The 26726-nt window shown below is 36.0% G+C and overlaps 1 protein-coding gene across 1 annotated transcript; it reads left to right on the top strand.

Annotated features, from left to right (window-relative positions):
* Positions 1-1604: 1604 nt before the first annotated feature.
* Positions 1605-5870, top strand: LOC145086450 (disease resistance protein Roq1-like). Its single transcript, XM_079024210.1, has 4 exons — positions 1605-2100; positions 2300-3401; positions 4326-4637; positions 4725-5870. Exons 1-4 carry the CDS (start codon positions 1622-1624, stop codon positions 5622-5624), a joined length of 2793 nt encoding a protein of 930 aa, XP_078880336.1. The 5' UTR covers positions 1605-1621; the 3' UTR covers positions 5625-5870.
* Positions 5871-26726: the final 20856 nt, after the last annotated feature.

The following is a 26726-nucleotide window of genomic DNA, read 5'->3' as shown; positions in this document are numbered from 1 at the left end:
CAAACCTAAATCCATAAAAGGATACGAATTATCTTCAAAAACATAAAAGCTATACACTTTCCTATCAACCACAATCCAACTACATCTGGGAGCTTTGTAACCCCTCTCTTTCATCTCAATGCATCTTCCCATTTTCCTAACATTGAATAAATATTTGATAATAATATATAATTTCTTGAACTCTCGGGGTTCCATTTCAAGAAAGGATCTTGCAGCATGTTCTCTACCATTTCATGATTTAAATGGATTCTAGATGCACCCAATAAAGAACCTCATATAGCAGCATTGGGTTATAAGGCATCTTTTCAATGAACTCCAACATCTCTAAGAATTCACAAGAATGCACGATTAAATCCCCCATACACACATATTGCTCGATTGCATGTATTCTTTTTCATCATTTTGAAGTAATCTCTCCCTGTTTGGGAATGAATTCCACAATGTGCTCTTTTCACACAGCTGTATGCTCAACAAAGGATCCTTATATTTATTGAGTCGTTTTAAACTCATTTGCTTTGAAATACATAGAGAATCTATCAGGCATGTCATCATTTATGTTCTCGTCCATAACATCAATGTCTTCATTGGTTTTTTGGCATGAGGATGAAGCCATTACCAAGCTCGGTTAAGTAACAAAACAAATGGAGAGAAGTGCATCATTATTCGGATGCCATGTTTAAAAGAATGAACCTTACAATTTACAAGGTCAGGTATCTTACATCAACACCTGCAAATTTACTTCATATAATGTAATAGCACATGCAAACATGACACCCAGCTCCAAACGGTAGAAGAAATAATACCCTACTTTTCTATCGCTGATGTTAATTGATTTACATACCTTATGTTTTAGGAAGTGGCGCTGTGCAAAAGGTGATAGCTATATACTAAAATGGCATGTAAAATATTTGCTAAAGTGGTTTAATTAATATAAGTATATAACATAATTAGACTAAACCTAAAAATCGTGATAAACATATAGAATTCTTGTAATTTATTCGTCCAATAATATAATAAAAATAAAACGTTGGTTGGTGTATAATGGACTTTTATTTATTTTACGTATGAATAGAAGATGGTTTGACTTTGAGTACATAATAAACATATAGATTTTCTTGTAATTCGTTTCACAGCTATTTTTCAAGCAAACGCATCATGTTGACCTTACATGTGGATCCACAATCTTGGGTTGCTGCCGCCACCTACTACATTGCTTAAATGTATATTGTTCTCTCTCTCTCTCTCTCTCTCTCTCTCTCTCTCTCTTACTGTTCTTGGTCTATCTTTCTGACTTTCTCTGCTGCTCTCGGGGCTCTCTTTAATTAGGTACACATATTCAATTTCTTCTAGTTTGAAATTATATGTTAATTGTTAATAGGCCTTTTATTGCAAACTATTCATAGTTAAACCTTTTTAGATGTTAATTCTTAATTGTGGGTAGTAAGTTTTAGGTAAGGTTTGCAATTGCGATTTGTTAGTTTTTAATAATTAATTGTTGGTATTAACTGAGATTTGTTAGTTGTTAACTTTTAACTTTTAGCTTCTTTTTCATTATAGGAAAACTTTGCTTTAACAAAGATTTGATTCGATTAATTAACAGGATCTGTCAAGGATACCTTCAATGGCTTCTTCTTCAAAGGTATCTATTCAGAAGAGCTATAAGTATGACGTGTTCTTGAGTTTTAGAGGGGAAGACACCCGTAAGAATTTTGTTGATCATCTTTATGCTGCTCTAGAAATTCAAGGTATTCACACTTTCAAGGATGATGAGAGACTTGAGAAAGGAAAAAAGATCAACGATGAGCTTTTGAAATCCATTGAAGAATCAAAATTTTACATTGTTGTGTTCTCAAAGAACTATGCATCTTCCACTTGGTGCTTGGATGAGCTTGTGAAGATTATGGAGTGCCAGAAGGTGATTGAACAAATTGCTTACCCTGTGTTCTACGATGTGGATCCCTCTGAAGTTCGCAAACAACTGGGACGAGTTGGAGAAGCTTTTTCCATACATAACAACGAGGGGAAGGTAGAGAAGTGGAGAGAAGCTTTGAGAGAAGCATCCAATCTGGCTGGATGGGATTTGAGGAACACTGCTGATGGGTAATTCTTTAATCATGTCTCAACAATATTTTTTGCTTTGTTTCTGTTTAATCTATGTGCAAAAGGGTCATCCAAGGGATCTCATGTTTTATAAATTCTAACCAAAATCGACTATTTCAATGATGAAGAATGCAATATTGAGCATGGAGCATCTCATGTGAATAGTTAGCAAGCTAACTGACTCTACTTTATTGTGCAGGCATGAAGCTAAAGTCATCAATAAAATTGTTAAAAAGATTTCACTCGAGTTACGATTCAATAATTTGGAAGTCGACAGAAAGCTAATAGGCATGGAGAGCCGGGTAAAGGATATTGTTTCATTAATGGAAATGGGCATTGAAGATGTTCGCTTGATAGGTATCAAGGGGATTGGAGGTGGTGGGAAGACAACTTTGGTGAGAGCAGTTTTTGACAAAATATGCTTTTCATTTGAAGGTAAAAGCTTTGTTGAGAATGTTAGGGAAGTTTCAAAATCATCAATGTTTGGGTTGCGATCGTTGCAAGAACAAGTACTTTTCAATGTGTTAAATAATAGAAGTTACACCATAGGGAGTGTTCATGAGGGGAAAAGCTTAATACAAAAGATGCTGTGTAGTAAAAAGGTTCTTCTTATTCTAGACGATGTGGATCATTTAGACCAGCTGGAAGCATTAGCTGGTGGGCTTGATTGGTTTAAACCAGGAAGTAGAATTATCATCACAACAAGAGATGAGCAAGTTCTTGTAGCACATGGAGTGACATGTATTCGTGATGTCAATATGTTATCACAAGATGAAGCAATGTGCCTATTGAGTAGGTATGCATTTGGTAGAGATATTCCGATTCAATCGTACAAAGAGCTATCACTCAAAGTTGTACATTATGCTGCTGGTCTTCCTTTAACGATTAGAGTTTTGGGTTCGTTTCTCTGCGGGCAAAATGAGCTCGAATGGGAAGATGCAATAGAAAGACTAAAAACAATTCCATTGAAAGAAACGCTCGAAAAATTAGAATTAAGCTATACCGGCCTAGAGGATGATTACAAGGAAATATTCTTAGATGTTGCATGCTTACTAAAAGGTTGGAAGAAAGACAAAGCAATTAGAGCACTTGAAAGTTGTGGATTTCGCGCTAGGAATGGCTTAAGAGTTCTTGAGCAAAAATCTCTCATAACTATCTCACCGAATATGGAGTTAGGCATGCATGACCATATAGAGGAAATGGGCCGGAATATTGCTCGTCGTTCGGACCCAAATGAGCCCATAAGACATAGCCGATTGTGGATTCGAGGGGAGATTGAAGATGTATTCGCTAAGGACCTGGTAAGGATCAATTTTACTTACAATGTGGAGAAAACTAAGGTGTTATTTGTTTTTTTTTTTAAAAAAAACCTCTTCAAACCACTTTTTGCTGCACGACGCAACACACGCACAACACTTACCCTCTCGTAGCAGTTTGTTTTTTTAGAAGACTTTAGACTGCAAAACCTCTGCGTGTGTGCTGCATGGCACAACACTTGACTTACCTCTTCAAACCTCTTCAACTTTCATTTTTTTATTTGTTTTTTTAGAATTTTGGTATAACTTTTTTTTTTTTTAAAACTTAGATTTTTTTAAAATTTTATTTACGGATTTGATACAATTTCTTATTTTAGTTTCCACAATTTTTTTTGAACTTGATTTTTTTTTAAAAAACTTCAATTTTTTTAAAATTTTTTTAGCGTTTCTGTTAATAATATTTTCAGTTTCAATTTCATTTTTTTTAACATGTGTAATTTTTTACGAACTTTGTAGACATCATTTGCAATTCTTTCTTAATTTTTTTTTATTATTTTCTTTTTTATGTTTTATAAAATTAGTTTTTTTCTAGAATAAAGTTGTTAGCTTCTTTTATATTTTTGTAAGTTTTTTTTCAAAGTTTTATACTTTTGTTTTTTTACATGTTCTTTTTAGTACTCTTTCAATGTTTTACGACTATAACTATTTAAATTTCGGTGTTGAAAACTATTTTCAGTTTATGAAATTAGTTTATTTAAATTTCAGTTTACTGCAGCAGTCTGCAGACGTTAAAAAACAAACATGCTTCTTATTATGGACTGTAGTCGTTTGTTACACCTCTTCTGCTACAGAGGATTGCAGAGGTGGTCCGCAGACTTCACGGATTTTTGTTTCGAAAAAACAAACAACACCTAACTCACTTTAATTACTTATGAATCAACTCTAATAATCAGTTTCCTTGGATTACAGGTTACAGAAGCGACAAGAGCTATAGCAATTCAAATCAATTCAAGCGGTGATAATGAGCGTCCCTGTTATGAAATTCTTACAAATGGTTTCGGAAACATGAAGAATCTTAGATTTCTTCATGTGGATTCGGACACTCGGGATTGGCCGGTGAATATTGGAGTTGGCCAAAACTTACCAAATGCGTTACGATTTCTGAGTTGGCGACGTTTCCCTCATTGTTCTTTACCAAAAACATTTCAAGCAAATAATCTAGTTTCACTTCAAATTTCTTCAAGCATAATTATACAACTATGGGAAGATGGAGAAAGAAAGGTAGAATAGTTGATTGATTCATTTAATGCCATACATCTTAGTTATTACAGGAATATTAATCTTTTTCTTCTTTCTTGCTTGTGATAGGTTCTTAAAAATCTCAAATTCCTTGACTTCAGTTATTCACATTTGAGGACCCTTGATTGTGGCTTACTTCCTAATCTCGAGAAGTTAAATCTTGCAAACTGTTGTCATTTGGTTGAATTTCATGCGCCCATTGGATCTCTAACAAGGCTAGTCTGTTTGGACTTAAGTGAATGCATACTATTAAAATCTCTTTCATTTATCAAACAACTGGAATCACTTCAAGTTCTTGATCTAAGTTATTTATATATGATGGAGTTTCCAGATATACTTCCAATGCACTCCAACCATAGTTTGTTGAAGCTTAACTTTTCAAGCAACGATATCAAAGAACTACCCTCATCAACTGGAAATCTTCAAAAGCTTGTTTCTCTAGATCTCAATTGGTGCAAAAACCTCAAGAGTCTACCACAAAGCATATGTAGTTTACAACATCTAAAAGACCTTGACCTTGAAAGTTGTGCGATAGAGGAATTACCCGAAGATATTGGCCATTTAGAAAGTTTAGAATGGCTAAATTTACGGTTGACACTTGTCAAACATCTCCCAAATAGCATTTGTATGTTGAAACGCCTGAAAACTCTACTTCTTTCAAGGTGTTATGTTTTTGAGAAGTTGCCCGAGGATCTTGGGCTATTAGAATCTTTGGAGGAACTTAGTGTAACATATTGCAAGATAAGAGATGTTCCAAGTAGCATATGTAAGTTGAAACATCTCAGGGAGTTTGATCTTCGCTGCTGTGATCAACTTAAGAAATTGCCTGAGAAAGTAGGAAGCTTGAAATGTTTACAAGTGTTAGACGTACAAGGTACAAGTATAAGTCATCTTCCACAAAGTATTTCTTTCTTGAAAGCTCTGAAAATCTTTGGATTTAAATCTGAAGATCAATCCATATACACCTAAAAGTATAAGTCATCTTCTACTAATGATTCTAAGATATACGAAGTATCACAGCAGAGTTGTCTTTCTATGCAAGTAAAATTAGAAATTGAGATGATTTTGGTTTGTTTTTATCTTATACCCAATAGTTATATATATGCAAGACTGATACACAAACTATTATCAGTACAGTCAAGTTGAGGACTTGAGATTATTATTTTTTTCATTTAATTTGGGATGAAAAGAGTATTTCCATGGGCCAATGATTTATATGTGTTATCAATTTATGTAACTCAGTAGGATTTTTAAATGACACCAATTTATTTACAGGATTCAATCTTTTACCAAATTGTGCATGGATGTTTATGTGTTATCAGTTTATATAACTCAATGGGGTTTTTAAATTTTTACATTCATAAATAAGTAAATTTTTTATAAGAAATTTAAAAAAGATGTATGAACGGGTGAAGGGTTTACCTCATCATATAAATTGGTAAGAGTATGTATATAAATTGGTAAGAGTATGTAAGTTTATATTTACCCTTGTTCGTAAATAACAACATATGAATCTTGAAGAATAGTTGAGTGTATTATTTGCAAATAAAAAATAGTTGAGGGACTATTTATGTAGTTTCTTCAAGGTAGAGTCTTGCCATTTCATAAGCTCATGAAAAAAAGGAAAAATAAAAACGACAAAAACCCTTCCTCCACAAATGGAAATCGACAAGATAAGAGATATAGAAAGAAAGGAAAATGATACCATACCACTGTAAAGGTCATTATTATTTTTTTTTTCCGCGCTATTTCTTAAAATATCATTTTTACAGGTTAAATAGGGGATTTATCCGATTTGATTATACATGAGTTTTTCCTTTTTATTTATTAAATAATTAATAAACAAAAAAGAAAAAGTCAGGTATAACAATGAACAATTTATTTTCTCTCTCTCTCTTTCTATATATATATAGGGAAGAGTTATATGGAAAATGAATGATTAAGGCAACACATATTTGAACCAATGAAAACATGACAACACATCACTTTCACAATAACTTTCACAATACATTACTTGTGAAGAAAGAAATAGACACGTGTCATTTGATTATTGGTTCCGGTAGATGTTGCTCTAGTTATTTGTTTTCCATAGAACTCATTCCTATATATATATATATATATATATATATATATATATATATAGAGAGAGAGAGAGAGAGAGAGAGAGAGGTAAGTTCAATTGAGAAAATAAAAAATATTGAAAATAGAGGAATCGTTCTCAGCCACTCATTTATTTTTGCCGCAAAAGCCTTTGTTGTACCAGCAGAAATGGATAAGGAATACACATGTGTTTCCAACAAAACATGTTTCCTTAAACTATGCTAATCATTACCTTAATATATACAAAAACATAATTTTTTTTGTTTTCTTAATTTTTAAGAAGCTATTTATATCGAAAATTGATTTTAAATATATACCAAAATTCATGATTTTTTATTCTCTACAAATAGACATCCATATTGATATATTTTTAAGATAATATATATATATATATATATATATATATATATATATATATATATATATATTTATATTTTCAGCTATCGTTATTCATAAATGAATAAAAATGCATCAGATTTTTGCAACTATACATTCGTTATTCACTTATGAATAAAAATATATAATTAATTTTTTTTTACAATTTAAGTATCATTTATACTACTTATTCATATATGAATAACAAATTAACTGTAACAAAAATCTGATAAATGTTTTATTCATATATGAATATAAAATACGGCGACAACTAATACACGTTTTATTCATATATAAATATAATATATGATGAAAGATGATGTAAAAAATATATTTTAAGTAAGAAAACTTTATTGCGTGTCATATTCATATATGAACGATACTTAAACTATAAAAAAAATTACGCATATGTTTTATTCATAAGTGAATAATAAATATACTGTAATAAAAATTTGCTATATTTTTTTATTCACTTATGAATAACGAGAGCTGAAACTCTAAAAAAAAATAAATTTTTTATTTTATCTTAAAAGTATATATCAATATGGATGTCTATTTATAGAGAATAAAAAATTATGAATTTTGATATATTTAAAATAATTTTTCGATAATAATGGCGTTCTAAAAATAAAAAATAAACGAAAAAAAATATGTTTTTGTGTATATTAAGGTAATGATTAGCATAGTTTAAGGAAACATATTTGGTTGGAAAACACATCTTTATCTGTTATCCATTTCCGATGGTACGCTTAAATGTTTTGCGCAATGTTTTAAAAACCGGTTTGAACCGGCTGGTCGAACCGGTTGGACCAGGAACCAGAAGAGGGAGCGGTTCAACTATCACCGGTTTTACATTGATTTCTGAACCGGATTGAACCGGCCGGTTTTTAGAAAAAAACGGTTGAACCGGTCAAAATAAACCGGTTAAACCGAATAAAAACACATGAAAAAGAACCATTTACATAATAAACTTTGGTGATTTTTTTGCAAATCTATTTAGTTTTCTCTAAATAAAAACATATGGTAAATATTATAGATTCTTTTGATATGTTTGTATTCATCAAAAACTATATTTCGTTTCGGTATTATACTTTATTTTCTTTTTGACGTATATGGATTGATTTAAAACACTAAAACTTATGGTTATGTGTTATTTTAATGTATTTGGATTCATCTACAACTTATTTTTATGTGTATTTTTAATGTTTGAACTTGTAAACATCAAATTCATAATTTTTATATGTATGTATGTGTAGGAAAAAAAAAACATGAAAAATATAGAAACCGGTTCATCCGGCGGTCGAACCGGTTAAACCGGTTGAACCGGGAACCGATCACCATACCGGTTCAACTAAAAAACCGGTTTTTAAAACATTGGTTTTGCGGCAAAATAAATGTGTGGCTGAGAATGATTCCCCCATTCTCAACCTTTTTTTTTTCTCAATTGAACCCTCCTCTCTCTCTCTCTCTCTATATATATATATATATATATATATATATATATATATATATATATATATATATATATATATTTATATATATATATACTAGTAATTGGGATAATTTTTATAATAACTTAAGAGACATTTTGATTGAAAAATGGCAAATAAGAGAATCAAATTTTGTGTATCCTAAAGATAATCTATCTAGACATTTTTCTTATGCTTCTTATACTAGAAAATTAAGGTGTTGTTTGTTTTTTTAAAAAAACCACTTCAAACCACTTACTGCTGCACCGCGCAGCACACGCGCAACACTTGACCATTCACAGCTGTTTGTTTTTCAGAAGACTTCTGACTTAAAAACTGTTGCGCGTGTGTTGCGTGGCGCAGCACTAAACCAACTGCTTCAAACCTCTTCACGCCTTAGTTTAACTTATTGCAGCAGTCTGCAGACGTTAAAAAACAAACATATTTTTTATTACATGTTGCAGCCATTTGTTCCACCTCTTTTGCTACATAGGATTGAAGAGGTGGTTCGCAGACTTCAAGCAATTTCTCTTCGAAAAAACAAACAACACCTAAGTAATGGTGAGACGAGTGATCGAAAATGGTTAATTTACTCAAAAAAAAGTTGATAAAATGTTTCGTTTTTGTTGTAAATTGTTTAAACCTAATAATTATGTTAATAAAATTTCTTTAGTGAATGATGGATTTAATAATTGGAAACATCTATTTGATAGACTTAAAGAACATGAAAATAGTTCCCTAACATCTTTTTTGTATGGATTCTTGGGATGAACTAATAACAAGATTGGATAAGAATAAAACAATTGACAAAGATTTACAAAATAAAGTTTTAGCTTAAAAAGAATGTTAGAGGCAAGTTTTAAAAAGAATAATTGTCGTCATTAAATATTTGACAAAATATTATTTGGCTTTTCGAGGTTGTAACAAAAAAACTTTTTCAAGAATCTAATGATAATTTTTTGGGAGCAATTCAAATGATGGCAGAATTTAATGTTATGATGCAAAAGCATGTTAGACAAATAGAAAATCATCAAACTCATCTTCATTACTTAGGACACAAATTTCAAAATGAAATCATTTCTATTTTAGCTAATAATGTCATAAATTCTATAATTAATATTATAAAAGAATCAAAATATTTTTCTGTTATCCTTGATTGGACCCCCGATGTTAGTCATCAAGAACAAATGACTCTTGTTATTTGATGTGTAATTTTTTAAAGAATTTTTAAAGGTAGAAAATACATTGGATTTAGGACTTTTTAATGAGTTATTAAATGTAATTAAATCTTATGGTATTAATATTGATGATGTAAGAGGACAAGGTTATGATAATGGTTCTAACATGAAAGGAAAACACCAAGGTGTTCAAAAACGATTACTTGAAATTAATCCAAAAGCATTGTTTATGCCATGTGCTTTTCATAGTCTTAACCTCTCCGTTAGTGATATGGGTCATTCTTGTGCTAAAGCCATTTCTTTTTTTGGAGTTTTGCAACGTATTTTTGTATTATTTTCAAGTTCAACCAAAAGATGGTCAATATTACTTGATAAAGTCTCTAACTTAACGGTAAAATCTTTATCTAATACACATTGGGAGAGTAGAATAAAAAGTGTCAAAGCCATTAGGTTTCAAGCTCCTCATATAATGGATGCTTTGATAGAATTAAGTTCATCATGTGATGATGCAAAATCTAAAAGTTGAAGCTGAAAGTTTAGTTCATGCTATTAAAAGTTATGATTTTTTACTTGATATGGTGATTTGGTATGATATTTTATTTGCTATATATAAAGTTAGTAAAAAAATGCAAACCAAAACTATGTGTATTGATGCCACAATTGATCTATTAAAAAATATGATGACATGTTTTAAAAATTATAAAAATGAAGGTTATGCCATTAGTATCGATAATGCTAAGGCCATTGCATTGGATATGGAAGTTGAACCTATATTACCAAAGAAACGCCAAATTACTAGAAAAAACAATTTGATGAAATTAATTGTGAAGATGACCTACTATCACCCGAAGACTCATTTAGAATCGAGTATTATATATATATATATATATATATATATATATATATATATATATTATTGATGTGGCAATTGCGTCATTAGAGAGTAGATTTGAGCAATTAACAAACTTTGAAAACATTTTTGGATTTTTATATGATTCAAAAAGGTTAAAGTCATTGGATGATATTGAATTTAAAAAAAGTTGTGCTATTTTTGTAAATAAGTTTACTCATACTAGCTTATGTGATGTGGATTTAAATGAATTTTTGACGGAACTTAAAGTATTACAAAAAACTTTGCCAAATGTTATTATGTCATTGGTTGAAATTTTAGAGTTTGTCGAAGGTAAAGATTGTTATCCAAATGTTTGTATTGCATATAGAATCTTATTAACCATACCTGTTACTGTAGCATTAGCAGAAAGAAATTTTTCAAAACTAAAATTATTAAAAAATTATTTGAGATCATCAATGTCACAAAAAAATTAAATGGGTTGGCTATGTTATGCATTGAAAAAGATTTGTTGGATAATATTGAACTTGATTCTATAATTGATGACTTTGCATCTAAAAATGCTCGTAAATGTAAATTTCTTTAGTTTTTTTTCTTTGATATGTTTATGTATTAAGGTTTAGAGCATGTTTTGGCTTCTTTATTTTATTGTTTTGTATTAATATTTGCTAGGTTGTTTGGCTTACCGGCCTGTCCCAAAGTTTTTTCTTGTAACGCCTGTGTTTCCGGGCTTGCCATATTTAGCAATATAATAGTCTAGGTTAACCTTTGTAACCCGTTTTGAAATAATAAGAATGTATTATTTGAGTATTATGTGTTTTGTGCTTAATTGCTTAATTATGTGGTCTGATTAATTAAGAATAAAAATAAGCGTCAAAATTTAAGTGTAAAATAAACTTAATATCTTTGGTTAATGTTGTAGTAGTCGAAACGAGGTTTCCGAATATATATAGAACGCCCAAATCTGACTTCGTATGAGGAAGTTATGATTTATCGAAGTTCCAGCTTAGCGGTATACAACCTGAAATACTCGAATTGAGATCAAGCGGTTGTTAGCCGAAGCAATCTAAATGAGAATCGAAGATCTCGTTGTTGGTATCGAAGCGATAAAAAGTTAGGCGAGAACGGACGTCAAACGAAGAAGTTATGAATTTATAACGAAAGTTTCTGTCCCGGCCTATTAAAAATAATTAATAAAAATAAAGTCAAAATTAGCCGACGAAGTCTAAACGAAAGTCGTAGAGCATGGTCTCACCTTTCCGTGGATATAAAGAACGTCGAAAACGGAGTTCGTATGAAGAAGTTATGAATTTCCGAAGTTTATTAATCATTTTGTATTTAAATTTAAATCAAAATTCGGAAGCATTATCCGAAGGAGTCACCGATCTGATCCGAGGTACGCCCCGCGTACTCCGAGGGATGTCGACACTCGCACTCGCGCACTTCGGATACGTAAGCAATGACGTTTTGGGCAGTACTCCCCGCGTAACGCAGTACGCCCCGCGTACTCCGAGGCTCCAGCCTCTATAAAAGGGGATCCGAAGGCAGCCATAATTCTTGTTCATTTTCTTCTCTTCTCTCTAGTCTTTTGCACGTTTTTCGTGCCGAAGCTACCCCGAAGTCCCGGTATCATACTCTAGCCCCGAGGCAAGTCCCGAGACCCCGAAGATCCCGAGAAGCGCGGTTCCCGAGTCGAAGCTCTGCCCGCGAGAAGTTCGATTTTCGAGGAGATCTTCCAGATCTGCTGAGGAATACTACTTCTATAAGCCGTAGCGCTATCCGATCATCTTCTGATCAAGTGAGTGTGTGGTTATTTCTTCTAATACAATAATACGAAGTATTTTATATAAAAATACGTGCTATGTGTATATATTTGGTTGTGTTATGTGTGAATGAGTATTCACTCTCTTCTATCTTATAGATATGCTTATTTCTTTATGAGATATGTGTTATGTGTGTGTGTGCCTCATCTGTTATGTGATATATGTGTTGATTAAAGCATGCTATACAGGTTTTCTTTAAATACGTATGAAAATATATATTTTATCTACTAATATGTTGGGTAGAACATGGGTAGATAGTTGGTGTGTAATAAACAGATGAGAGGCCTCGATGTTGTTGTTGTTGTTGATCTAGTTATTCAGCGGAGTATGGATAACGACCACAGACTCTTTCTAGACAGTCCAGTGGAACGCTAGCAGGTTCATAACCTGTAGGTGTTGTGAACGATGTGTTCACCGGTGTACTCTATCCCCCTCATGGTTGCCTTTAGGATATCTATTGTTGAGGAAACCCCTTCGCAGTGATGTCCGTCCCGATGAAAATCCTAGATTAGGTCCCTTGAGATAGTTGTTTTAGGGACGTAAAGTGAGGATAACGGGAATGGGTAATCGGGATAGTGTTTGGTTGGTGAAATTAAATATAACTTATTTATTGTGGGTTGAAAACCCTATATGCTCACCAGGCTCCCAAGCCTGACCCACTCAGTTTTATTTGTATTACAGGAAGTGGCACAAGGGCGTAAGATGGATGGATCATCTTGTTGTTTTGTTTACAAGTCTGTATATGTATATATTTGTTGAATGACTTGTAATGTTTATCGTTTATGCTTTATGGTCTGTATCGGAACATGACATCCCGAGTTTTGATTATATAATGAAATGCATCTCTTGATGAAATGCTTTGATAAATATTATTTTATCATGTTTTGTTTTGGGAACAAATTCCGCAACTCTTTCAAATCAAAAGGATTTACTCTGAAAATATTTAAAAGCATAAATGAAAATCGGTCTTTTCTGGCCGAGATTTTGGGGATGTCACATTTCTTTCCATAGGTGGGGAGTCCCCAGCTTTCAATTGTATTATTTTTTTAATTAATAAAATTTTCGGAGGTGCCGCCCTCTTTTTTGTTTAAACAATATGAGGGCTCCAATTTTTTTTGGCCCCGGGCCCCAAATTGTCTAGGACCGGCCCTGATTAAATTAATAATGAAAATGTGGCTTTTTATTTCTCTTAAATATTGAATGCCTAAGTTGAAACCAGTCCATAATACTCGTAACACGCAATAGGTATTAACTCAACAGATATAGATCATTATGAGATGAGTAAGCGAGATAAAGCCTTAAGTTGCTTTAAATTGAGAAATGTTATTTAGAAAAAAAAATAGTTAAGGGCAATTGTTGATCTTGTTGAGAGGATTCCGTGAATATAAAGATCATCGGAAAGGGAGTTCTATGAGAAAGGTATGATCATTTGAAGTTTAGAAGAAAGTATGTTGGTATTTTGAGAAAGCCAATGCAAAGTCAAGTCAACGGTTAACTCTTGACCACCAGAGGTATATTTGGCACAACACGGAAATGAGTGATTCATCGAGACACGTGTCAACTAGAGAGCAACATGTGGCAATTTGGGCCCCACGACGTGATAGAAGATTTATCACGACGTGGCATGAGGCGAGTCATCGAGACACATAGCAGGAAAGTGCGACACGTGGCAAAACCAGGTCTAGATTGATCACCACGATGTGGCACACATATGGCCACTACGTGTCATATCTTAGGTATAAAAATGAGTGTTTCATGTAATTTAGAGAGTTTTTAGCACGTAGGATCGGAAATGCTGCTCGAAATCATTCCCAGGAGAATATGACAGAGACGATATAATGTTATGCAGGAGATACAAGGTCGAGTATGAGATTTGTTAATGTATCTTTTACCCCGTTAATTTGTGATTATGATATATGATAGATATTGAGCCTTGATAGACCTGAGTATCTGTTATAGGTGTTCGTGATATGCTGTTGTTACAAACCCGTTGGTAAAATTGTGAGTAAATCTTATGATTATAGATTTAGTCGAGACTATGAGGGTTATAACGCTAATATTTGAGAAATGCCTGTTATAAGAGATAGCTAATGGCTTACACGTTAAGCCTATTATGATAATATTATGAGATTTGATTATTGTCATGACAAGAGTTCATAAAGGGTAGCCAATAATAAGTAATACAAGTTTTAAGGAAAGTTGCCTAAAATGCTTTTATGTGCTAAATGTTATATGTTTCCATATATGATATTATTTGTTTGGATCTACGGTCTGTTGCCGACCGGATCTGGAAAAGTTATGTGTGTAGGATTCTAAGCGTATGCCTACGTTATTAGAACTAGCATGTAAACGTTTCGGAGTGATAAGGGTGATTTGAATATCTATCGTGAATGAGGATCTAATTTCACCTTATTCGGTGTGTAGATAAAAAATGGTGAGAACGAGGAGTGGCGTTGGAAACGTGGATGAAAACAGGAATCAACCGCAAGTGATTGAGCAGATACCTGTTGTAGCAGCAGCACCAGAACCAATAACAATGGCTGCGGTGCAAGCCATGATTCGGGCTATGCTAGCCGAACAAAGGGAGGAGATGCGACAAATGTTGCATAATAATAGGGATGAACCTATCATACCTATTGAGGAACCTGAATTGATTCCTAAGCAATCGGAGGAAGGGAACAATAGTCGCATGATGAGTCAAGTCGGGACTCAAGAGGAACGAAGGAACGATCCAGAAAGGAGAAAAAACAAGGATGGGCGTATGTACAAGAACTTCTTGGGCGCCAAACCGCCAAGTCTTTCTGGGAGCCCAAAGCCTGTTGAGATAATGGATTGGATCTCCGAAATGGAGATGGTATTTGAAAGTTGCGACTGTAGCAACAAACAGAAAACCGTCTTTGCGGTTAGACAACTGAAGACTGGGGTCTTGAGTTGGTGGAAGTTGTTGGCAGATACTATGCCACGAGGAGAGGCCCTGAAAATGTCATGGGAGGAGTTCTTGGAACAGTTAAGGGTGCAGTATTGTTCGGAGATAGATCTGATTGATCTGAACAATGACTTCCAAAACTTGAAGAAAGGGAAGATGAGCATAGATGACTATGCTACTGCATTTACTGAGAAGATGAAGTTGTTTCCGTACCTAGTGCCGACGGAACTCTCCAAGATTGAGAGGTTTGCTAACGGACTGCCTGCTGACTTTGGTCCGACAGTCAAAATGGCAACCACTCTGAAAACGGCTGTTCGTGCAGCTAAGAACGTGGAGGCCCAGCAGAAGGAAAGGGGTCTGGAAAGAATAGATGCTGGAGAAAAGAGGAAGTTCGATGGAACTTCAGGGTCCAACAAGAAAAACAAGTTCTCGAAGTCTGGTTCGAGGGGAGGTGGAGGTGAAGCGAAATGGTGCGACAAATGTAAGAAGAAGCATCATGGAAGATGTGAGGTGGCGAACACATGCTACAAGTGTGGAAAGCCAGGGCACTATGCCAATGAGTGTACCCTCACAAAGAAAGTTTGCTATGGTTGTGGTGAGGAGGGTCATATGTCGAGGGACTGCCCGAAGAAGAAGGAGGCAGCTAGACCCAACATTCCGCCAAAGCCAAAGGCGAGAGCATTCCAGATGACACTGGAAGCTGCTAAAGATGAAGCTGATGTCGCTTCAGGTACCTTTCTCGTTAACGAATTGCCTGCCCAAATTTTATTTGATTCTGGAGCCAATTACTCCTTTATATCGCATGAATTTGGTAGAAAGCTAGCTTTGCCTGTTGTTAGACTAGATAATGCTTTATTAGTCGAAGTTGGTAGTGGCAAGTTTGTACCTATTAGCTATCGCATGAAAAACATCTTAATTGATCTGAATGGGAATGAGTTCCACGAGGAATTATTGCCTATCGAACTTAATGGTTTCGACATCGTATTGGGAATGGATTGGCTTAGCGCCAACGACGCCGAAATTTTATGCAAGAAGAAAATAGTCAAAGTAAACCCGCCTGGGAAAGATTCGTTTATGGTGTATGGAGATAAACGCAGAGTGAATTCTGGAATCATTTCATTGATGAAAGCCAGAAAATGTTTGACCAAGGGGTGTACATCGTATTTAGCATTCGTGATTGATGCCAAGAAGGAAAAGAAGGTGATGCAGAATATTCCAGTTGTGTGTGATTATCCAGAAGTATTTCCCGAAGATCTTCCTAGATTACCGCCTGATCGACAAGTGGAATTCCGTATTGACTTGTTGCCAGGAACAACGCCAATTGCGAAAGCACCTTATCGATTAGCACCGACGGAGATGAAGGAACTAATGATGCAACTTCAGGAGTTATTGGAAAACGGTTTCATTAGACCTAGTTCATCGCCCTGGGGAGCTCCGGTGTTATTTGTAAAGAAGAAAGATGGAAGTATGAGAATGTGCATCGATTACAGAGAGCTGAACAAGGCAACAATAAAGAATAGATATCCGTTGCCAAGGATTGATGACCTGTTCGATCAATTGCAAGGTTCGAGTTATTTCTCGAAGATCGATCTTAGGTCAGGATATCATCAGCTGAAAGTAAGAGAGCAAGATATCGAGAAGACTGCATTCATAACAAGATATGGACACTACGAGTTCTTGGTTATGTCGTTTGGACTAACCAATGCTCCAGCAGCGTTCATGGATTTGATGAATAGGGTTTGTAACCCGTTCCTTGATAAATCCGTGATAGTGTTCATAGACGACATTCTGATTTACTCGAAAAGCCAGGAGGAGCATGGCAGACACTTGCGAGAAGTGTTAGAAGTCTTGAAGAAGGAGAAGCTGTATGCTAAGTTCTCCAAATGTGATTTTTGGATTCGTGAAGTCCAATTCTTGGGTCACGTGGTCAACCAAGAAGGGATAATGGTTGATCCAGCAAAGATCGAAGCTGTGACGAAGTGGGAACAACCGAAAAGTCCCACGGAGATTCGAAGCTTTTTAGGATTAGTCGGATATTACCGAAGGTTTATCCAAGGCTTTTCTTCGATCGCTAGTCCATTGTCAGCTTTGACCCACAAAGGAGCTACTTATGCTTGGGGTGAGAAGCATCAGGAAGCATTTGAGAAGCTAAAGAAGAAGCTATGCGAGGCACCGATACTTTCTCTACCCGATGGAGTTGAAGACTTCGCTGTCTATAGCGATGCGTCTGGTGTTGGTTTGGGTTGTGTTTTGACCCAAAGAGAAAAGGTGATAGCATATGCGTCTCGACAGCTGAAAGAGCATGAAAAGAACTACCCGACTCATGATTTGGAGTTGGCAGCGGTAGTTTTCGCTCTGAAAATATGGAGGCATTACCTCTATGGCACGAAGTGCAAACTTTTCACTGATCATAAGAGTCTCCAATACCTCTTTAATCAGAAAGAATTGAATATGAGGCAACGATGCTGGCTAGAATTACTTAAAGACTATGACTGCGAGATACTTTACCACCCCGGTAAAGCTAATGTTGTTGCTGATGCTCTCAGTCGGAAAGTCAATCCCGAAAGGAAAAGGCCAAGAGCGTTGAGAATTGAAGTTGTCTCAACTATTTTGGAAAGTATAAAGAAAGCTCAGAGCGAAGCTTCTGAGAAGAATGACAGAAAGGAGGAACGTTTGGGCAAAACGTTGGTGTTCGGTGTAAACAGTCATGGACTGAAGGTGTTCCAAGATCGGATTTGGATACCTAAGACAGGAGGAGTCAGAGATCTTCTGATGGAAGAAGCTCACAAGACCATGTACTCGATTCATCCGGGTAGCACTAAAATGTATAGGGACCTGAAACCCTACTACTGGTGGCCGACGATGAAGCTTGATGTTGCAAAGTATGTGGCCGAGTGTGTGACTTGTGCAAGAGTCAAGACACAACATCAGAAACCGTACGGGAGTTTAGAACCTTTGCATGTGCCTATGGGTAAGTGGGAAGTCATTGCTATGGATTTTGTCACTAAACTGCCCAGAACAAAGAATGGTCACGACATGATTTGGGTGGTCGTTGATCGATTCACTAAGAGTGCGCATTTCATAGCGGCCAGGGAGAAATGGTCTATGGAGAAGCTTGCGAATTCTTACGTGAAGGAAATTGTGAGGCTTCACGGTGTTCCGTTAACGATTGTGTCGGATCGTGATAGCCGTTTCACATCGAGGTTTTGGAAAAGTCTACAAGAGGAATTGGGTACCAAGTTGTGTTTAAGTACAGCTTACCATCCGCAGACTAATGGTCAGAGCGAACGAACGATACAAACACTCGAAGATATGTTGAGAGCATGTACCTTGGAATTCCTAGGTAATTGGGATGAACATTTACCGTTGGTAGAATTTTCCTATAATAATAGTTTCCACTCGAGCATTAAGATGGCACCGTACCAAGCTTTGTATGGTCAGAAGTGTCGTACGCCGTCTTGTTGGCTTGAGGCTGGGGAAAAGCAGTTTATGGGACCGGAGTTGGTTCATCAAACTGCTGAAAAGTTGAAAATAATTAGGGAAAGAATGTTAGCGGCTCAGGATCGTCAAAAGAGCTATGCTGACAAGAAGCGGAGACCGATAACTTTTGAGGTTGGGGATTCGGTTTTGCTTAAAGTCTCGCCGTGGAAGGGACTTATAAGGTTTGGTAAAAGGGGAAAGTTGAATCCAAGGTTTATTGGACCGTTTAAAGTTATTCAGAGGATTGGGAACCAAGCTTACAAGCTCGAATTACCCGAAGAACTGAATGGAATTCACAACACTTTTCATGTGTGTTATTTGAGGAAGTTCACGGGAGAAGTTCCCGACATAATTCCAATTTCTGAATTGAGAATTGATGAGAACAAAAGGTTGATTGAAGAACCAGAGGCAATTGTTGACCGAAAGACTAAGAAATTGCGACGCAAGATGGTTGGGTTAGTGCTTGTCCGATGGAAACACACGAATGGGCCGAATCTCACCTGGGAGACGGAGAGTGACATGTTGAGTCGCTATCCGCATTTGTTTGTTGATGTGTGATTCCGGGGACGGAATCATTCTAAGGTGGAGAGAATTGTAACGCCTGTGTCCGGGCTTGCCATATTTAGCAATATAATAGTCTAGGTTAACCTTTGTAACCCGTTTTGAAATAATAAGAATGTATTATTTGAGTATTATGTGTTTTGTGCTTAATTGCTTAATTATGTGGTCTGATTAATTAAGAATAAAAATAAGCGTCAAAATTTAAGTGTAAAATAAACTTAATATCTTTGGTTAATGTTGTAGTAGTCGAAACGAGGTTTCCGAATATATATAGAACGCCCAAATCTGACTTCGTATGAGGAAGTTATGATTTATCGAAGTTCCGGCTTAGCGGTATACAACCTGAAATACTCGAATTGAGATCGAGCGGTTGTTAGCCGAAGCAATCTAAATGAGAATCGAAGATCTCGTTGTTGGTATCGAAGCGATAAAAAGTTAGGCGAGAACGGACGTCAAACGAAGAAGTTATGAATTTATAACGAAAGTTTCTGTCCCGGCCTATTAAAAATAATTAATAAAAATAAAGTCAAAATTAGCCGACGGAGTCTAAACGAAAGTCGTAGAGCATGGTCTCACCTTTCCGTGGATATAAAGAACGTCAAAAACGGAGTTCGTATGAAGAAGTTATGAATTTCCGAAGTTTATTAATCATTTTGTATTTAAATTTAAATCAAAATTCGGAAGCATTATCCGAAGGAGTCACCGATCTGATCCGAGGTACGCCCCGCGTACTCCGAGGGATGTCGACACTCGCACTCGAGCACTTCGGATACGTAAGCAATGGCGTTTTGGGCAGTACGCCCCGCGTACTCCGAGGCTCCAGCCTCTATAAAAGGGGATCCGAAGGCAGCCATAATTCTTGTTCATTTTCTTCTCTTCTCTCTAGTCTTTTGCATCGTTTTTCGTGCCGAAGCTACCCCGAAGTCCCGGTATCATACTCTAGCCCCGAGGCAAGTCCCGAGACCCCGAAGATCCCGAGAAGCGCGGTTCCCGAGTCGAAGCTCTGCCCGCGAGAAGTTCGATTTTCGAGGAGATCTTCCAGATCTGCTGAGGAATACTACTTCTATAAGCCGTAGCGCTGTCCGATCATCTTCTGATCAAGTGAGTGTGTGGTTATTTCTTCTAATACAATAATACGAAGTATTTTATATAAAAATACGTGCTATGTGTATATATTTGGTTGTGTTATGTGTGAATGAGTATTCACTCTCTTCTATCTTATAGATCTGCTTATTTCTTTATGAGATATGTGTTATGTGTGTGTGTGCCTCATCTGTTATGTGATATATGTGTTGATTAAAGCATGCTATACAGGTTTTCTTTAAACTACGTATGAAAATATATATTTTATCTACTAATATGTTGGGTAGAACATGGGTAGATAGTTGGTGTGTAATAAACAGATGAGAGGCCTCGATGTTGTTGTTGTTGTTGATCTAGTTATTCAGCGGAGTATGGATAACGACCACAGACTCTTTCTAGACAGTCCAATGGAACGCTAGCAGGTTCATAACCTGTAGGTGTTGTGAACGATGTGTTCACCGGTGTACTCTATCCCCCTCATGGTTGCCTTTAGGATATCTATTGTTGAGGAAACCCCTTCGCAGTGATGTCCGTCCCGATGAAAATCCTAGATTAGGTCCCTTGAGATAGTTGTTTTAGGGACGTAAAGTGAGGATAACGGGAATGGGTAATCGGGATAGTGTTTGGTTGGTGAAATTAAATATAACTTATTTATTGTGGGTTGAAAACCCTATATGCTCACCAGGCTCCCAAGCCTGACCCACTCAGTTTTATTTGTATTACAGGAAGTGGCACAAGGGCGTAAGATGGATGGATCATCTTGTTGTTTTGTTTACAAGTCTGTATATGTATATATTTGTTGAATGACTTGTAATGTTTATCGTTTATGCTTTATGGTCTGTATCGGAACATGACATCCCGAGTTTTGATTATATAATGAAATGCATCTCTTGATGAAATGCTTTGATAAATATTATTTTATCATGTTTTGTTTTGGGAACAAATTCCGCAACTCTTTCAAATCAAAAGGATTTACTCTGAAAATATTTAAAAGCATAAATGAAAATCGGTCTTTTCTGGCCGAGATTTTGGGGATGTCACATTTCTTTCCATAGGTGGGGAGTCCCCAACTTTCAATTGTATTATTTTTTTAATTAATAAAATTTTCGGAGGTGCCGCCCTCTTTTTTGTTTAAACAATATGAGGGCTCCAATTTTTTTTGGCCCCGGGCCCCAAATTGTCTAGGACCGGCCCTGATTAAATTAATAATGAAAATGTGGCTTTTTATTTCTCTTAAATATTGAATGCCTAAGTTGAAACCAGTCCATAATACTCGTAACACGCAATAGGTATTAACTCAACAGATATAGATCATTATGAGATGAGTAAGCGAGATAAAGCCTTAAGTTGCTTTAAATTGAGAAATGTTATTTAGAAAAAAAAATAGTTAAGGGCAATTGTTGATCTTGTTGAGAGGATTCCGTGAATATAAAGATCATCGGAAAGGGAGTTCTATGAGAAAGGTATGATCATTTGAAGTTTAGAAGAAAGTATGTTGGTATTTTGAGAAAGCCAATGCAAAGTCAAGTCAACGGTTAACTCTTGACCACCAGAGGTATATTTGGCACAACACGGAAATGAGTGATTCATCGAGACACGTGTCAACTAGAGAGCAACATGTGGCAATTTGGGCCCCACGACGTGATAGAAGATTTATCACGACGTGGCATGAGGCGAGTCATCGAGACACATAGCAGGAAAGTGCGACACGTGGCAAAACCAGGTCTAGATTGATCACCACGATGTGGCACACATATGGCCACTACGTGTCATATCTTAGGTATAAAAATGAGTGTTTCATGTAATTTAGAGAGTTTTTAGCACGTAGGATCGGAAATGCTGCTCGAAATCATTCCCAGGAGAATATGACAGAGACGATATAATGTTATGCAGGAGATACAAGGTCGAGTATGAGATTTGTTAATGTATCTTTTACCCCGTTAATTTGTGATTATGATATATGATAGATATTGAGCCTTGATAGACCTGAGTATCTGTTATAGGTGTTCGTGATATGCTGTTGTTACAAACCCGTTGGTAAAATTGTGAGTAAATCTTATGATTATAGATTTAGTCGAGACTATGAGGGTTATAACGCTAATATTTGAGAAATGCCTGTTATAAGAGATAGCTAATGGCTTACACGTTAAGCCTATTATGATAATATTATGAGATTTGATTATTGTCATGACAAGAGTTCATAAAGGGTAGCCAATAATAAGTAATACAAGTTTTAAGGAACTTGTTATTTGATGATCAGGTGCTACCATATGATGAGCTGATTGGCAACGAAGGGTTGAAGTAAGAACTGGAATTAGTCTGCGAACTTGACTAGGTGAGTAACACTACTCTAACATCTGTTGTTTGGATATTTGTGTTATCCATTATGTGAAATATATATATATTGTGATCTATATGATTGATTATTGAGTGAGAGATTGATGAGAATTGATAAATAGATTATTACCGAGAGACTGATTATCTTTATAGATTGAGACTTAATTGATAAATAGATATTGATTGATAGATAGATTGGTTATAATCGAGAGAGTGATTATTGATGAGATAGATTATGATTGACATATTGATCTTGATTAATTAAGAGAGAGAGAGAGAGAGAGAGAGATCATCACCAAGAGATAGATTATAACTGAAAGATAGATTGTTCCTGAGTATTTGATTTTATTCGATCTTTGATACATGATTTATAAGATTTACATGATACATAATTTATCTGATTATGTTATAGTATTTGTAGCCACGAGGCTTACGTTTATGTGATGATCTGCTTTTGTAACATCCCGAAAATTTCAACAAATTTTTAACTTTTCAAAACAACCCATTCACTAAAGAGGTAGTTACAAAAACCATTGCTTCTAAAACATTATTTAAAAATTGGAATCATTTACAACATAGTTTTCAAAACAATTTCATTATCAGAGTTTCCCAAAATCATAAGTCACAAAAACACAAGGATGTGTACGGTCACGCCTTCACCTTGCGACGGTCCACTGAAGTACCGGTAACCATAAACCAAAATTCTAAGCACGAAGCTTAGTGAGTTCCCCCGGAGTGCCAACACACAACATATAATATATATGACAAACAACATGCATATAGAGCCTTCAGCATGATTGGAACGCCCCACCGGCCTACAGCCTATCTGGTACGCCCATAGAGCTTTCAGTTTGACTAGAACGCCCTACTGACCTACAGTCTATCTAGTATGCTCACAGAACCTTCAGCATGACTGGTACACCTCACCGCGCCTTCAGCCTATCTGGAATGTTCTATGGGCCTTCGGCCTGACTGGTACGCCCCACTGGCCTTTAATCTATCTAGGACGCCCTGGGTCTCTTGGCCTTCAGCACAGAGCAGGACCGACTCAACCCAACCACACATAACACGTCGACATATACATTACACATAAATATATAACCAGGCAGCAGACAAATAGGCAGATCTTACAGATCACTAAGCATAGCAACATCCTATCTACCAGGATATCGATCTAATAGATCATAACAACATATCAACATCCTATTTACCAGGATATTGATCTAACATATCATAACAACATAACAACATGCATAACAAAATATCAATCTAATAGGCCGTCATTGGTGCCTTCGACCCACAAGTATAGTGAGGAGCACTCACCTCTTGATCTGATCCAAAGCTGATGAGGTCCGGACTCCGTATCTCACCTCCAACCAATACCTACCCATCCAAGTGACCAATAACCATCAAAATCCCAAAATACCAAATACTCAAAATACCCCTCAAGGCCAAACTTGGTCAACCATAGTCAAAGTCAAAGCTAACAGTCAAGGTTAATAATCCATATTGACCCAACTTGTCGAGTGCACTAATAAACTCGTTGAGTTTCTACCGTAATCAGAAGACCGGGAAAATCCCAGCTAACACACCGAGTTGGCTTGCAAACTCACTGAGTTTGCCCAAGCTTAATACATTCAGCTGATCCTACGATTTCAGGAACTCCAAGACTCAGATCTAACCTCAAATGTTATCAAAAGGATAAATTTTCCAACTTTATCCTTTAGGGCTACCCCAAGTGCTCAAAAACTCAACCAAAAGGTTTAAAGATTCAAGAGCTTAACCAATAAACACAAAATCCTTGAGATCTGAAACCCACCCTTTCCAGAAGAGATTCTAGCACCAAAATCAACCCAAAGGTTAATGCATGTCGTTAACCCAAAATGGGTCAAAAAGGGGAAAATATGACCTAAACTCCATGCATGTCATCAAAACTTTGCTAAAGACCAGATCCAAACCACTACAAGGTCACCTTGAGCTAGAGATTCATAAAGTTGCAAACTGTGACAACCCGAAGTTGTTCCATCACCATAACCCATTCCGTCCATAAAACTCGTCTTAAGCGAATTGTTCCGATTTCGTTTTTTGATAAGGCCATTTAATTTAAGGCTTTTATTTTGATCTCATAAGTATCCAAACACATTAGAAACACAATTAAAGATCTCAAACTAATAATTAGAAAAATTTTAGTTTCGACCATATCGGGTTACAACAACTTAATCAGGTGCGACCAAAAGCCTCGGTTAACGTCATTATCGGGTAGAATTCCACTGTGTCCCAAACCCGAACCATATTTAAAGCTGATTAAGCCTCATTTGAAGCCTTTTCACTCTCTCTCTCTCTCTAACCTCTCTCCTCAATCCAAGATCTAGGTCCAAAAATCATCCAAATCTAGCTCCAAATACCCAAGGTAACTATCCTACCTCCTAGTATAACATCTTTAGCCTTCAATTTCGTGTTCAAATCATAGAATAGGACCATAAACATGTGTTTACGGCCTTGGAACAGTCTTAGGCCATGAACACATGCAAATGGGGTTTTTGAGCCTTAAAACCCTTCCAAAACACCATTGGAACTTAGATATGGCTTGAGGACTTATTGGATTGGACTTAGAACACCCTAAACTCAACTTTTGGGGAGTAAGCATGAGTTTACTGCCCAAGAACATTCTTGGGCCGTAAACTCCATATCATGGGTAGTAAACTCAATTTAAAGTGTTAAAATGCCATTTAAACACACCAATAGCCTTGGATTAAAGTCTAGAAACAACCACAATCGAATTAGAAGCCTTAAACTTGATAAAAACCCTTCCCTTAGGTGTTCATGGACGTCAACCCCCCAAGAACGGGTTCCTGGGTCGTAAACTCCTATAAATGGATTAAATGGTGCCCCAAATTCACCCCTTGGCTTGTAAAAATGAGTTAAATCACATGTGATTAATCTAGGACCCCCAAAACACATTAAGTTATGGCACATAAGAGTTTATGGCCGTAAACTCATAGTTTACTTCCGTAAACTCCTCAATTGGTCCCTATCATGCTCAAATTTCATTCCAATGCCTTGAAAACAAATCTAGCATCACCCCTAAAATGATATAAAGCCATTTAGCACTCTAGAACACCCCACCATGAGTTTACGGCCGTAAACTCATGGGGAGTGGGTCATTAGGGCCGTGAAATCTCTTGGGAGTTTACTCTTGAAGAGTAAACTCCATATCCAAGTCATATACGTCCATAGATGTCACCCGGGTCACTCCAAACACTTGATTTGAAGTGTTTTCACGTCTAGAAGTGTATATCCTCAACTAACTAGTGATTTAAAATCTAATTAGATACATTTGTGTATCATTTAATATTACATAGGAACCTCGCAAGTTTTCAAGCCTCGATCCGACGTTTAGCATCCTAGTCGACACATTCCTCGTCCGGTGAGTTCATACCCCTACCCTTTTTCAATGTTTTTCAATGTTTTCATGGGGGGAATACAAGCAAAAGTACAAGAATATCTTGTGCTTAAACTTATTATTTCAATTGAAATGTTTCATATTCCACTTGGTTTTAACAATTGAAACCGTATTATCCAACTGTTTGACTTGCAAAATCAGTTTACAAACCGATTTCGAATCTTATTATATAATGTTATATTATATATTTCACAAAAGATTTGTTCCATAACATTATTGTTAAAAGCATTAGATTAGTACATTCGTTTTGTCCTCGGTAACACTCCACAGAGATACGCGAGTGGAGGATCGTCTTTGTAAATAGAATTTATAGAGGATTTTCTGCATTATTACTTGTAGATTTGTTATTCCTCTAAATTGGAGACACGTCCTCGAAGAACAATCCACAGAGATACGCGAGTGGAGGACTGCTTCTGTAACCATAAT

This window comes from Lactuca serriola, chromosome 2 (genome assembly GCF_051521515.1).
Source record: "Lactuca serriola cultivar US96UC23 chromosome 2, Lser_US96UC23_V15, whole genome shotgun sequence".
Lineage (NCBI taxonomy): Eukaryota > Viridiplantae > Streptophyta > Magnoliopsida > Asterales > Asteraceae > Lactuca > Lactuca serriola.
This window is presented reverse-complemented; position numbering and strand designations above follow the sequence as displayed.